We start from the raw sequence: 15,221 nt of genomic DNA, 5'->3' as shown, positions 1-15,221 counted from the left end.
AAAAAAGCAACAGCTAATGCAGAGATTTCATCCCGTTCTCTACCTACTAGGCAGCCCCCTGGGACCGTAGCTCTGCTGTCCTATATTACAAAATGTTAAATACTGAAACACACAGGAATATTGAATACTGATATTGAATACATGATGCATCTAACAACAAAAAAACAGGCACACAGGCAACAGATCCACTGTCTGGCACATTGGAAAGGAATAAAGAATATTGAGATACTTTCTTTCCATTTTAACAATGAATACCTTCCTGCCAGTAGATCTTGACAAAATCAAATCAAAATTGATTTGTCACGTGCGCCGAATACAACAGGTGTAGACCTTGCAGTGAAATGCTTACTTACAGGCTCCAACCAGTAGTGCAAAAAAAGGTATTAGCCGAACAATTGGTAAGTAAAGAAATAAAAACAACAGTAAAAAGACAGTGAAAAATAACAGTAGCGAGGCTATAAATGTAGCGAGGCTACATACAGACACCAGTTAGTCGGGCTGATTGAGGTAGTATGGACATATGTGTCACGCCCTGTCCATAGAGAAGCTTTTATTCTCTATTTTGGTTAGGCCAGGGTGTGACTAGGGTGGACATTCTAGTTTCTTTATTTCTATGTTTTCTATGTCTTTGTTTTTGGCCGAGTGTGGTTCCCAATCAGAGGCAGCTGTCTATCGTTGTCTCTGATTGGGAATCATACTTAGGCAGCCTTTTTCCCACCTGTGTTTTGTGGGTAGTTGTTTTCTGTTTAGTTTATGCACCTTCCAGAACTGTTTCGGTTTTCCCTCTTGTTTATTTTGTTTGAGTGTTTTGTGATCAAATAAAATCATGAACACTTACCACGCTGCGCTTTGGTCCGATCCTCATTACGACGAGAGCCGTGACAATATGGTCAGAGTGACTATGCATATATGATGAACAGAGAGTAGCAGTAGCATAAAAAGAGCCAATTGAGGTAGTATGTACATGAATGTATAGTTAAAGTGACTATGCAAATATGATAAACAGAGAGTAGCAGCAGTGTAAAGGGGGGGGGGGGGGGGGGCACACAATGCAGATAGTCCGGATAGCCATTTGATTACCTGTTCAGGAGTCTTATGGCTTGGGGGTAAAAACTGTTGAGAAGCCTTTTTGTCCTAGACTTGGCACTCCGGTACCGCTTGCCATGCGGTAGTAGAGAGAACAGTCTATGACTTGGGTGGCTGGGGTCTGACAATTTTTAGGGCCTTCCTCTGACACCTGGTGTAGCGGTCATGGATGACAGGCAGCTTAGCCCCAGTGATGTAATGGGCCGTACGCACTACCCTCTGTAGTGCCTTGCGGTCGGAGGCCGAGCAATTGCCGTACCAGGCAGTGATGCAACCAGTCAGGATGCTCTCGATGTTGAAGCTGTAGAACCTTTTGAGTATCTCAGGACCCATGCCAAATCTTTTTAGTTTCCTGAGGGGGAATAGGCTTCACTAGGCAAAAAGTGCCTAGTGAATGTCTACACACCCCCTGCAGTCGTCACATTCTGCTGCTTTAAAATAAAATCTAAAAATGTATGACAAATAGATTTTTTCCCCCCTACTGATCTACACACTGATCTACACATACTCCACATTTTCAAAGTGAAAGATTTTTTGAATGTTCCAAATTAAAGCAGGTCTGGTGAAGACCTGCCTTACAACAAGCCTACAAGCCCTCAGTCTAGCCTCTCTCAACCTATTGCGGACAGTCTGAGCACTGATGGAGGGATTGTGCGTTACTGGTGTAACTCGGGCAGTTGTTGTTGCCATCCTGTACCTGTCCCGCAGGTCTGATGCTCAGATGTACTGATCCTGTGCAGGTGTTGTTACACGTGGTCTGCCACTGCGAGGACGATCAGCTGTCCGTCCTGTCTCCCTGTAGCGCTGTCTTAGGCATCTCACAGTACGGACATTGCATTTTCTTGCCCTGGCCACATCTGCAGTCCTCATGCCTCCTTGCAGCATGCCTAAGGCACGTTCACGCAGATGAGCAGGGACCCTGGGCATCATTCTTTTGGTGCTTTTCAAAGTCAGTAGAAAGGCCTTTTTAGTGTCCTAAGTTTTCATAACTGTGACCTTAATTGCGGCCGGTAGCCTAGTGGTTAGAGCGTTGGACAAGTAACTGAAAGGTTGCTAGATCGAATCCCCAAGCTGACAAGGTAAAAATCTGTCGCTCTGCCCCTGAACAGGCAGTTAACCCACTGTTCCTAGGCCGTCATTGTCAATAAGAATTTGTTCTTAACTGACTTGCCTAGTTAAATAAAAGGTAAAATTAAAAAAATGCCTACCGTCTGTAAGCTGTTAGTGTCTTAACGACCGTTCCACAGGTGCATGTTCATTAATTGTTTATGGTTCATTGGGAAACAGTGTTTAAACCCTTTACAATGAAGATCTGTGAAGTTATTTGGATTTTTACCAATTATCTTTGAAAGACAGGGTCCTGAAAGGGGACGGTTCTTTTTTTGCTGAGTTTATATCACGGTATGACCGACTGTATTTTATATTTTTTAATAATAAAAGTTCTACATTTGCTTTATTTGTAGTGAGTGACCCTAGGGTGGCAACACATCCATTGAAATCACTTAGAATGTGTCCTTCTCCATTCTGATTGTTTTTTTACTGTTCAATTCAACCCAAAATAATTTTCTGCATTTACTACACTCATTTGAGGTAATTTCCACACTGCCACATAGGCATAGGGCTGCACAATGGCAAACAATCTAGGCCTTATTTTTAACCAAATGTTGCAATTGTGATTTGACTGGTGAACTGTTGGAATCATGAAAATAGAATGATTGTTCCAATTCTATAGTTAGAATATAATAGCGGGCACTTTGAATACAGTGTTGTTTGACATGACAACGAATGAAAATGTCAGGAGGAGTTATTGTGACAGGGTAGGAAGAAAAGTGTTAATAAGTGTTTCCTAAGGGACCCTATAATATTTGGCTATAATACTTCATGTAGCTAACATATTCATGCTTCGCATATTCCTCTTTGATTTAGAAGATACTGTCACACAAACAACATACTGATTTAGGGTCTATCCCATCACTGGTATTATCAAGCTGTATAGCCAGTTACGCTTGTTCTGTCTCAGTACATTTATTAGCTAGCTAGCCAGTTAACTAGCGATTAGCATTAGCAGCTAACACGATTTAGGCCCAACTTGCTAAGAAAAGACAAACTAGCTGTTTGCAGATGTAAGAAACACAAACTAAGTGTAATTATAGAACGCTTGGGGGGAAAAAATGGGACGTTAAACACGGCGTATCACATTTAACAAACCAAACATTCAAACAATTTTAGAAGGTAACATAAAAACCCAACCTGGTCCGTGCCTCGATACCAGTATTTCGTAAAATACGGTATACCGCCCAGCCCTACAATATGGCAAAGAAATTTACTTTTTGGCCTAAATTCAAAAACACACACACACGTTTGGGTCAAATCTAATACAACTGAGTGAAACCCTCTGTATTTTCAAGTATTGTGGTGGCAGCATCATGATAAGGGTATGCTTGTAACCGGCAAGGACTGGGGAGTTTGTCAGGATCAAAAGAAATAGGGAGCAAAGCCCAGGTAAAAGGTTAGAGGAAAACCCTCCTCACTCTACCCCCAGATAGTTTAATTTTTCATTGTGAAAATTACACAAATGTTCATGCCAAAGACACACCAGCATGGCTTTCCACAAGGGGTTGAGTGTTCAGTTTCAGTCCTGACTTAAATTTCCTAGAAAATCTGAGATGTTTGAACATTGCTGTCCATCATTGCTTCGCAGCCAAATGTACTGAGCTTGAGCAAGGCACTGTGCCTTCAGAAAGTATTCATACCCCTTGACTTATTCTACATTTCGTTGTGTTAGAGCCAAATTATTATTATTTATTTTTTAAATATTATTATTTTATCACCCATCTACACACACAATACCCCATAATGACAAAGTGAAAACATGTTTTTAGAAATATTTGCAAATGTATTGAATATTAAATACAGAAATATCTAATTTGCTATGACACTTTAAATTGAGCTCAGGTGCATCCAATTTCCTTTGATCATCCTTGAGACGTCACTACAACTTGATTGGAGTCCACCTGTGGCCAATTCAATTGTTTGTACATGATAGTTTGGAAACACTGCCTATATAAAGTCCCACAGTTGGCAGTACATGTCAAAGCAGAAACTATACCATAAAGTCCAAGGAACTGTCTGTAGATCTCCTAGATTGAATTGTGATGAGGCATACAAGGTATAAAACAATTTCTAAAAGTGTTGAAAGTTTCCAAGAGCACAGTGGTCTCCATCAAAGGGGAAATTGAAAAGAATATGGAACTACCCAGACTCCCTAGAGCAACAGGGCAGGAAGGACCTTGGTCAGGAAGGTGACTAAGAACCCAATGACCACTCTGACAGAACTACAGAGTTCCTTGTTTGAGATGGGAGAACCTGCCAGAAGGACAACAGTCACTACAGCACTTCACCAATTTGGGCTTTATGGGAGAGTGGCCAGACAGAAACCACACCTGAGAAAAAAGCACGACGGCAAACCTGAAGTTTGCAAAAAAGGCATGTGAAAGACTGAGCGCATATGGAAAAAGATTCTGTGGTCTGATGAGACGAAAATATGATTATTTTGCCTGAATGCAAAGTGCTATGTCTGGAGAAAACCAATCACAGTTCATCAACTGTCCAACACTACCATGAAGCAGTGTTGTGTTCGAGACCAAATCGAATCCAAGTCAAGACCAAGACCGGAGGAGGGGCGAGACTGAGACCAGAAAAATGCGAGCCCAATTCAAGACCATGATTGTAATTGTGTCAAATCACCACCATAAGAGTTCAAAATGTCCAGTATTTCTATATTCATATTTCAGAACATATGGATTCTTTAGACATCCGGAATAGTGAAAAAAATGCATGCCGAGGGCAAATAGAGCAACTCTACAAATTATTGCTAACCCCAAACACAGTGGGGAACAATGGGCTTTCTACGCCTTCAGAGAAGGGCTGAGGATTTATAAAATAATGATTATAATAATGATAATTGTATTATTTTCCATGCTGTTCTGATTTAATCTCAAGTTTTTACTAAAACGTATGGAAACTTCTGCCTTCTTGAAGGCCAACAAGTTACTGCGCAATAGCGAGCAGTAGTTTTCCCATGTTCTAGCTAGCTAGCTTTCGTTGTTGGCTATAGCAGGTGTTATTAAAGAGGATGTTGTTGCTAATTTGTTAGCTTCTCTCTTTTCAAGAAGAACTTTCAACAAGAAGTTACATTTCAAATGATCATCACCTGGTGAGTGGAACTTTGTTTTATTGCAACACACTTGCTGTTAGCCATTTCCTTGAAAATAACTTGTGTGTGTGAAACACTGTTGCATTTAAAGTGGAACTGACAGCATTTTATCAACATTAAATCTTATTGAAATATGTTCATATACAACCTCAGAAATAAAATTAAAACATCTGTCTCGTCCAGTACCGGAGTCTACACAGACCGGTGTGCTATAGCCAATCAGAACTACAATAGACCTTTATACAAATAAGTAATTTGCAACATGGGCCTGCCATCATTCACTTTGAACTAGACTGTGTTTACAGGCAGTTGCAACAGCACGACATTAGATCATTAGAATGCATTTGCCAAAAGCCACAAAATACACCTGAATTGATTTCTACAAATATGTAAACACAACGGGAGTCCTCTTAATTTTGGGAACTTTACAGTCCTATTGATCAAACAACCATGAAAAGGTAGACTCTCGCTCTCCCTCAGTTATGCATATCAACAAGATCAACAACTAATGCTAGCCAGAGCAAGATGAGCTCAAATCTAACAAAGGAACATTAGACAAACCCTCTGAAATTTCAGCCAATTGGCCATCACAATTGCACTGATAAACGATGGGGAATTATAGCCTACTCGTCCTTCTGCAGCTTGTCAGCCAATGCATGCTTGTCCCAACCAAATCACCCAAGCTAACTGGCTAAAGTTGGCTAGCTAGCTACTTCCAGACACAAATGAGAGAACACCTCAGTCTGACCTTTTTACTCGCTGTAGCAGAGCTGGTTAAGTAGTGTTTTTGTATTATTTTAATTGGGACCTACTGGCTTATTATGTCCTAGTTTATCGACTGCTTATCCTTTAACATCACGCTTTCCATCGGCCCTATGCAGTGGTGTAGTGGTACCTGGAGAAGTGGGTATACTCTAATTTTGCCCCAAAGTTTTTTCTTTCTTGTTTTTTCCCCCCACTCTCAAAATCACACTTTTTAAAATAAAATGTAAATAAAAACATGTAATGGTCTGTCCACAACAATGCTTAAACCACATCAATCTGATTCGGTGTGCCTGTCAGGGCCTGGCTCCCCTGTCCACCCAGGCCCGATCCATAACTACGCCCCTGACGCAAACAGCACATGACAGTTGCGCATCACAAATAGCCTACTAACCAACACTTCGGACTTAACTTTTTCCATACCTGGTTTGCATACCCATTGTTGCCTTAGTTAGCATTTACTGGTAGATATAAGTTCAAACGTCTTTGCTACTGTACCGGCTACCGATGTCATTCTTCGGTGAGCTGCTCCATGCCAAAACCAGTTGAGAGATGCACACTCTTGCTGCCTGCAAATGATATTCCGCTGAAACTAGGCTATGTGAATATATTTCACATGCTTTGCGATTGTGTAGGTTACTTTGTGCATGATTTCCCTGTTGTTCTACATAATTGATAAATCGTATACCTCCACTACACTATTTGGATATGCATCAGTAGGGAATAAGAAGTGAGTATAAGCAATGCCCACTGAAAAAGTGGGTATGCGGCTTATACCTGCGTTTACCCTCCACTACACCATTGGCCCTTTGTGTTTAACAGAAAGTGCACTCTCCTACATGAGTGCACTGGTATTACGGTTGCTGTCCTTTCAGAATCACCAACCTGTCACACACTGAAGGCCTATGTCTATAATAGATATAAAGGCTGTTAATATTGTATACATTTGGCCTGGCGAGGTGGTTTTATGCGCTGACTGAATGGAAGCTGATAATTATGAGTTGAGAAAATCTGCAAGGAAGAATGGGAGAAAATCCCCAAATCCAAAGGTGCAAAGCTGATATAGACATTCCCAAGACGACTCAAAGCTGTAATCACCGTGCTTCTACAAAGTAATAACTCAGTGGTGTTAATACTTATGTAAATGAGATATTTCTTAGATTTTATTTTCAATAAATCTGCAAACATTTTTTTTTTTAATATATATTCAGGCTGTAACAACAAAATGTATGAATACTTTCTGCAGGCACTGTCTGTTGTAATGGCTGCCAAAAGGTGCTTCCACCAAGTATTAACTCAGGGGTGTGAGGACATACACAATCAAGACATATATTAATTAGGACACTTTGAAAATGTCTAGATACATTTTTTAAATAAAAATGTAATCCGTAATCCTTTTTAGATTAAATTTTAAGGCAGCAAAATGTGAAGATGTGTGCAAGGGGTGTGTAGACTTTCACTAGGCACTGTACTTTTGAGCCTTGCACCTAATACTATGATGACCTAAAACTATAAATGATTTACTTCTTAGGTTATTTATTGTGTGAGAGTATACACATTCTCCTAAGACTGCCTTGATATTTACTGTAACTACTAGTGGTGACGCAACCGTGGTGTGTGTAGTGTCATTGACAGTGTAGTAGTCCTTACCTCATGGGACAGGTAGAAGGCAGCGATCCCCAAGGGCCAGAAGCAACACAGCATGGAGAAGACGCTCAGGCCCAAGTGGTCCCTCGGTGGCATCATGAGAAAGTTGTCTTCACTCTCTGAGTCGCTCGAGTACTCACTCTGTGAAAGCACAAAGAGTGACTACTTTAGATGCAGGTCAAGAAAGGCGAGAGGTTTACAGAAGACTGCACTATATCGCAGCATATGGTGGTCTTGCTGATGTGTTGTTGAAATAAATGTTAATTCTCTTTACTTCAGATGGCTCTGGTTTTCCTCACCTCAACACATTTGTTCAGGCACTGAGCTTGCACCGCTGTGCTCTCTAGCAGTCGATTTGCACCGAGAGGGCACTGTACATATGTTCAACCAGACAGGGGCACAACCAGTCATGCCAATTGGACAATGATGGGCAAACTGAAACCCGGGTCCAGCGACTGCCAAGCCAACACAGTGTATCTCAAACCGGTCTGGGCTACCCCCGAATTGACAACATTATACTTCCATGGTTGGTTTCATTGACTCTCCCATTTAACTGCTCCTAAATTTACCTGTTTTTAGCTACAATCAGCTTGAGCAAACCTAGTGGATCATGCTTGAAATACCGGTAAAAGCAAAATGCCCCCAAAAAAGCCCAAAAAGCTTGGCCCTAATTATGAAGGCATTCTTGCCCTGGAGGGTGGATTAGTAAGACACTAAAATCATTACACCTCCTCAGACTAGCTGATTAACTTCAGATGGGTACGGAACAAGACGCCAAAAATGTATAATTCACTAATCTCATTCCACACACAGTGCCTAAATCTGACGGTAATAAAAAGGTCAGAGGGCACAGTAAATTATAAGATATTGAAAGGACTTAGATAGTAACCTAGACAGCCTATTTAAATTTGGAAGGTTTAGACATGTTTTACTCCACAAGTACTGTAAGAACATTGTGATGGGCAGTCCAATACTGTAAACCCAGGGGAATTATGTTGACATGCTCTGGAACTTTGGCGACTGGTAAGTCTTTTTTAAAACCTCCCGCTTTGGGCTGGATGTGTTAATATGTAGTTCATAAATGCATAATCTAGAAGCAGAATTCCTGTTTTACCTCAATTAGCCACAAAATCCTTAGTTTGAAAGTGACTGTTTACTGGAAGCTATGCAGCACCATTTTCCCAAAATGTTCCCCCAAGCGGGCCAGCCCCCAAGCAATTTGAGTTCCAGCCAATGAGCTTTAGCCCCTTGCTATTTGAGTGACAGCTAGCAAGATGCACACACAGCAGAGTGAAAGAGAGAGCAATAACGGTGTGCACATATCTACACGTGACGTAGTATGCAATTTTCGGGGACCACTTTTGGCTTGTGAAGGCCGGCTACTGGCTAAGTATAGAAAACTACCAGAGAATTTCTAAGTATGAGGTATAGTATGTGCAATACATTTTAAGGATGGTCGTCATCTACAAATATTCTGTGGGAACCTCACATATTATTAAATTGCTGTGTATTTCAAACAAACCACGATGAGAATCCAAGGAGCTACTTTTGTAGTGAATAAAAGGCCAAATGAAGCAGTGGCGGTATTTTTTGCTTTCTCTACAATTTTACAACATACTGTAACAAAGATCATATTAATTAAGAATGAGCTATAAAAATGTTGCATACCTTGACTACTCCAGTGACAACCACCAGAAACCATGGCAACACCAGAAACCAACAATTTAGTGACGACTCAAATGTTTCCTGCAAACATTTAGTATTAAAATAACTAGTCTTTGAAGGTCACATAGACCCAGGGATAGGGAAACAATATATCCACCTGAGCCCACATAATGTACATGTCTTTCCCTGCCTGGTCTGTGCTGAGGCCTATTGAGCAGGGAAATGCCTGCTGAATCAGAGGTGGTGAGACATCTTAAAGGACCCAAGAGATCTTTCTCCTTCAAACAAAAACCTCAGAAATCCATCTGGTCCATTATTATTTGGCTCTAAATGCAATAACACAAACGTCTAACCATACAGCAATATATTCATGCGTTTCTTACATACCTTACAGCGTAATGTGATATGATAAAAGACAGAGCCCCAAGCCTTACCTCCAGGTCCTGGAACTCATCATCGTCATAGGACAGGGTCTGGATCTTTGCATCCTCCACAGACATGTCCAGGAACTTGCCATCGGCAAACATCAGCGTATCCTTGGAGCCGGCAGAGGAACCGGATGCCAAGTCCTCTATGAAGGTGGTCTCACAGCAATCCCCGACTCCTCCATCCCCCCAGGCCCGCAGCGTGTTCTCGGAGTACAGGATCAGGTCGGGCCTGAAGCATGGGTCCATGCCCTGGGGTAGAGCGCTGGGGTTGAGCAGCTGTGGGTGTCCCACTCCTCCGCCCACTCCCCGGCCATTCTGCTCCTGCTGGGGGGATAGGTTGACCACCATGTGACCCTGGTATTTGGGGGCCGAGTACACCGACACCAGCCCTTCAGTCTCCACCATCAAGCTGCGGGTATTGATCAGTCCGTTGTGCTTGCAAGAGCCCAGCCCTGCATCCCCTCCTCCGCTGGCTGGAGAAGTTGTCCCCTGGGTGGGGTACTCAGCCTCCACAGCCTGGCTGGAGCACGACCCTGCTCCCTGTCCACCCTCCATCCCGACTTACAGAGCTGGATTGTTTGGTCAAATCCCCTCCTCTTTAAAGGTCTCTCTCATAGGGGCCTTGGGTTGGGGAAGGCATGGGATGGTAGGCTGCACTCTCCTGTGGGAGGTCAGATTAAAATGGCTTATCAGATAAAAAAGGGCTTTTGTATTCGATTTACATTGTTGTTTTTTCCTCCATCAAAAGCAGTATAAAACACCGACAGAGCTTTAAGCCTGTACATGCTTCCTCTATTCATGTTACTGAATTGGTAATTCAGATGAGAAAAACAGGGGGTTTGAGGGGGTTTAATCAGTGATTGGCTTTCTGCCTATTTTCACATAATCTTGCACTCAGTTGTAAATGTATTTAATTGTGCGGAGTTATTTTGGTAAATCCAGCTCAGTCAGAAACATGGTCAGGTAAAGGGGTTATCAAAAAGTGAAGAGTGTTTTGTCAATTAACATCCACCATCTCTATGAAGATTTAATTGCACAGCTGCCAGTTACAAAACATCAACCCTGCCAAGCATTAAATCCTGAGAGGTTCGGTGCTGCCTAAGGCACTTTAACTCCCGGCCTACATCACTTTGCATTTCATCTGGTGGGGTGTGTACCAACAAATGCATTTTGTTGGCAAACACATACATGACTGCATGTGCACATGCACACACCTCACCCCCCTCATTCCCTCTCAGCCCTGCAAGCTTTTGGTCCTCAACCATGCCAATATAGTCCCTGCGTAAGCAGTAACGTTGCATGTCAGAGCCATAGATTCCACCATTGCATTATCTATCTGCATGCTATACCTTGCCAAGGCCTGGAACAGAAAGGCCCTTTTTGCTAGGTTCAGCAGTACACTGTGTGTGCAGGATGAGGCTCTAATGGATGCCATGTCCAAGTCAGCTTTTAAGTGTATTGCCACAGTGTGTGAGAGCAGCTTCTTGTGCAGCATCCTGTGACTAATTAGACACCTCGCTGAATGTGGGAGGTATTGGGACTCCCTTGGCTTGAGTTCAAACCTTTATTTGTTTGATTTTTTGTATTTTGCAAAAGAGTTCAACATGCTGCTTTGTATTCAATGCCTCAGGGACAGTAAACCAACAGCCTTTAAGCACATATCAAAACATTAGCAAATGAATGGTTCATTAGCAAATGAAAGGCTCCAGTGGAATTAAAATGGACTGCCACTATTCCATTTCTATCCCCTTCAAAAATCAAAGCTAAGGTCAAAACTAAAGCCTATAGAAGGGACAACTGTTCAACATTACAAAATCTCTATTTACATTATGAGAATATCTAGCTGGTCACATTTTGGCTCAATGACAGTGCTATCTCTGAGCATATGAACATAAGTGACCATTACAAGAACAAGCTTTTACGGGCTTAACTCACAACTGAGCCTAATTGCAATAAGGACAATAATGGCACAGTCCTTTTCCTGAAGATATATTACACTGAACAAAAATATAAAACGCAACATGTAAACTGTTGTTCACATGTTATTAATGAGCCGAAATAAAAGATCCCAGAAATGTCCCATACGCACAAAAAACTTCTCTCAAATTTTGTGCACAAATTTGTTTACACCCCTGTTAGTGAACATTTCTCATTTCCCAAGATAATCCATCCACCTGACAGGTGTGGCATAGCAACAAGCTGATTAAACAACATGATCATTACAGGTGCACCTTGTGCTCGGTACAATCGAAGGTCACTAGAATGTTTGTCACTCAACACAATGCCACAGATGTCTCAAGTTGAGCGTGCAATTGGTATGCTGACGCCGAAATGTCCACCAGAGCTGTTGCCAGAGAACTGAATGTTAATTTCTCATACCACAAGCTACCTCCTAAGTCATTTTAGAGAATTTGTCAGTACGTCCAACCGGCCTAACAACCGCAAACCACAAGTAGGGCTGGGCGATATGGACAAAATCTCATATCCCGATATAGCACATTTTCTATAAATTAAATGAATAAATAGTTTACATAAAATGACCACATGTAAATGCCTATTTCTTATTACATTTTGAATTATACTCAACAAATAAAAAAGGTACTTACTCATATTTAATTTCCTTTTATTTAGAACCTGTGCACATTTTCAATTAAGCATGTAACAATATAAAATATGAACGTAAGAAATCTAAAAAGGTAAATAGAAAACACTTCAACTACAGTTGCAAACAAAATAAAAATAGGCCTAATACAGTGGGGCAAAAAAGTATTTAGTCAGCCACCAATTGTGCAAGTTCTCCCACTTAAAAAGATGGGAGAGGCCTGTAATTTTTATCATTTTTATCATTTATCACATTGTAGGATTTTTTATGATTTTATTTGCAAATTATGGTGGAAAATAAGTATTTGGTCAATAACAAAAGTTTATCTCAATACTTTGTTATATACCCTTTCTTGGCAATGACAGAGGTCAAACGTTTCTGTAAGTCTTCGCAAGGTTTTCACACACTGTTGCTGCTATTTTGGCCCATTCCTCCATGCAGATCTCCTCTAGAGCAGTGATGTTTGGGGCTGTTGGTGGGCAACACGGACTTTCAACTCCCTCCAAAGATTTTCTATGGGGTTGAGATCTGGAGACTGGCTAGGCCACTCCAGGACCTTGAAATGCTTCTTACGAAGCCACTCCTTCGTTGCCCGGGCGGTGTGTTTGGGATCATTGTCATGCTGAAAGACCCAGCCACGTTTCATCTTCAATGCCCTTGCTGATGGAAGGTTTTCACTCAAAATCTCACGATACATGGCCCCATTCATTCTTTCCTTTACACGGATCAGTCGTCCTGGTCCCTTTGCAGAAAAACAGCCCCAAAGCATGATGTTTCCACCCCCATGCTTCACAGTAGGTATGGTGTTCTTTGGATGCAACTCAGCATTCTTTGTCCTCCAAACACGACGAGTTGAGTTTTTACCAAAAAGTTATATTTTGGTTTCATCTGACCATATGACATTCTCCCAATCTTCTTCTGGATCATCCAAATGCTCTCTAGCAAACTTCAGACGGGCCTGGACATGTACTGGCTTAAGCAGGGGGACACGTCTGGCACTGCAGAATTTGAGTCCCTGGCGGCGTAGTGTGTTACTGATGGTAGGCTTTGTTACTTTGGTCCCAGCTCTCTGCAGGTCATTCACTAGGTCCCCCTGTGTGGTTCTGGGATTTTTGCTCACCGTTCTTGTGATCATTTTGACCCCACGGGGTGAGATCTTGCGTGGAGCCCCAGATCGAGGGAGATTATCAGTGGTCTTGTATGTCTTCCATTTCCTAATAATTGCTCCCACAGTTGATTTCTTCAAACCAAGCTGCTTACCTATTGCAGATTCAGTCTTCCCAGCCTGGTGCAGGTCTACAATTTTGTTTCTGGTGTCCTTTGACAGCTCTTTGGTCTTGGCCATAGTGGAGTTTGGAGTGTGACTGTTTGAGGTTGTGGACAGGTGTCTTTTATACTGATAACAAGTTCAAACAGGTGCCATTAATACAGGTAACGAGTGGAGGACAGAGGAGCCTCTTAAAGAAGAAGTTACAGGTCTGTGAGAACCAGAAATCTTGCTTGTTTGTAGGTGACCAAATACTTATTTTCCACCATAATTTGCAAATAAATTCATTAAAAAATCCTACAATGTGATTTTCTGGATTTTTTTTCTCATTTTGTCTGTCATAGTTGAAGTGTACATATGATGAAAATTACAGGCCTCTCTCATCTTTTTAAGTGGGAGAACTTGCACAATTGGTGGCTGACTAAATACTTTTTTGCCCCACTGTATATACATACATACACACAGTTGAAGTCGGAAGTTTACATACACCTTAGCCAAATACATTTAAACTCAGTTTTTCACAATTCCTGACATTTAATCCTAGTAAAAATTCCCTTAGGATCCCCACTTTATTTTAAGAATGTGAAATGTCAGAATAATAGTAGAGAATTATTTCTTTCAGGTTTTATTTCTTTCATCACATTCCCAATGGGTCAGAAGTGTACATACACTCAATTCGTATTTGGTAGCATTGCCTTTAAATTGTTTAACTTGGGTCAAACGTTTTGGGTAGCCTTCCACAAGCTTCCCACAATAAGTTGGTTGAATTTTGGCCCATTCCTCCTGACAGAGCTGGTGTAACTGAGTCAGGTTTGTAGGCCTCCTTGCTCAAACATGCTTTTTCAGTTCTGCCCACAAATTGTCTGTAGGCTTGAGGTCAGGGCTTTGTGATGGCCACTTCAATACTTTGACTTTGTTGTCCTTAAGCCATTTTGCCACAACTTTTGAAGTATGCTTGGGGTCATTGTCCATTTGGAAGATCCATTTGCGACCAAGCTTTAACTTCCTGACCGATGTCTTGAGATGTTGCTTCAATATATCCACATAATTTTCTTTCTTCACGATGCCATCTATTTTGTGAAGTGCACCAGTCCCAGCAGCAAAGCACCCCCACAACATGATGCTGCCACCCCCGTGCTTCATGGTTGGGATGGTGTTCTTCAGCGTGCAAACCTCCCCCTTTTTCCTCCAAACATAACAATGGTCATTATGGCCAAACAGTTCTATTTTTGTTTCATTAGACCAGAGGACATTTCTCCAGAAAGTACAATCTTCGTCCCCATGTGCAGTTGCAAACCGTAGTCTGGCTTTTTTATGGCGGTTTTGGAGCAGGGGCTTCTTCCTTGCTGTGCGGCCTTTCAGGATATGTCGATATAGGACTCGTTTTACTGTGGATATAGATACTTTTGTACCCGTTTCCTCCAGCATCCTCACAAGGTCCTTTGCTGTTGTTCTGGGATTGATTTGCACTTTTCGCACCAAAGTGCGTTCATCTCTAGGAGACAGAACGCATCTCCTTCCTGAGCGGTAGGACAGCTGCGTGGTCCC

General features: G+C 41.8%; 1 protein-coding gene across 1 annotated transcript in view; it reads right to left on the bottom strand.

The window, feature by feature from the left end:
* Positions 1-15,221, bottom strand: part of LOC139562377 (synapse differentiation-inducing gene protein 1-like) — a 53,529-nt gene that overhangs the window by 29,731 nt on the left and 8,577 nt on the right. The window contains exons 3-4 of the mRNA XM_071380066.1: positions 9,811-10,465; positions 7,715-7,852 (exon numbers count right to left, since the gene is read on the bottom strand). Of these exons, the coding sequence (XP_071236167.1) occupies positions 7,715-7,852; positions 9,811-10,359 (687 nt within the window). The 5' untranslated portion in view covers positions 10,360-10,465. The remainder of the gene's footprint in view (positions 1-7,714; positions 7,853-9,810; positions 10,466-15,221) is intronic.

Source organism: Salvelinus alpinus, chromosome 32 (assembly GCF_045679555.1).
Source record: "Salvelinus alpinus chromosome 32, SLU_Salpinus.1, whole genome shotgun sequence".
Taxonomy (NCBI): Eukaryota; Metazoa; Chordata; class Actinopteri; order Salmoniformes; family Salmonidae; genus Salvelinus; species Salvelinus alpinus.
Note: the sequence above shows the minus strand (reverse complement) of the source record. Positions and strands in the feature narration are given on the sequence as shown.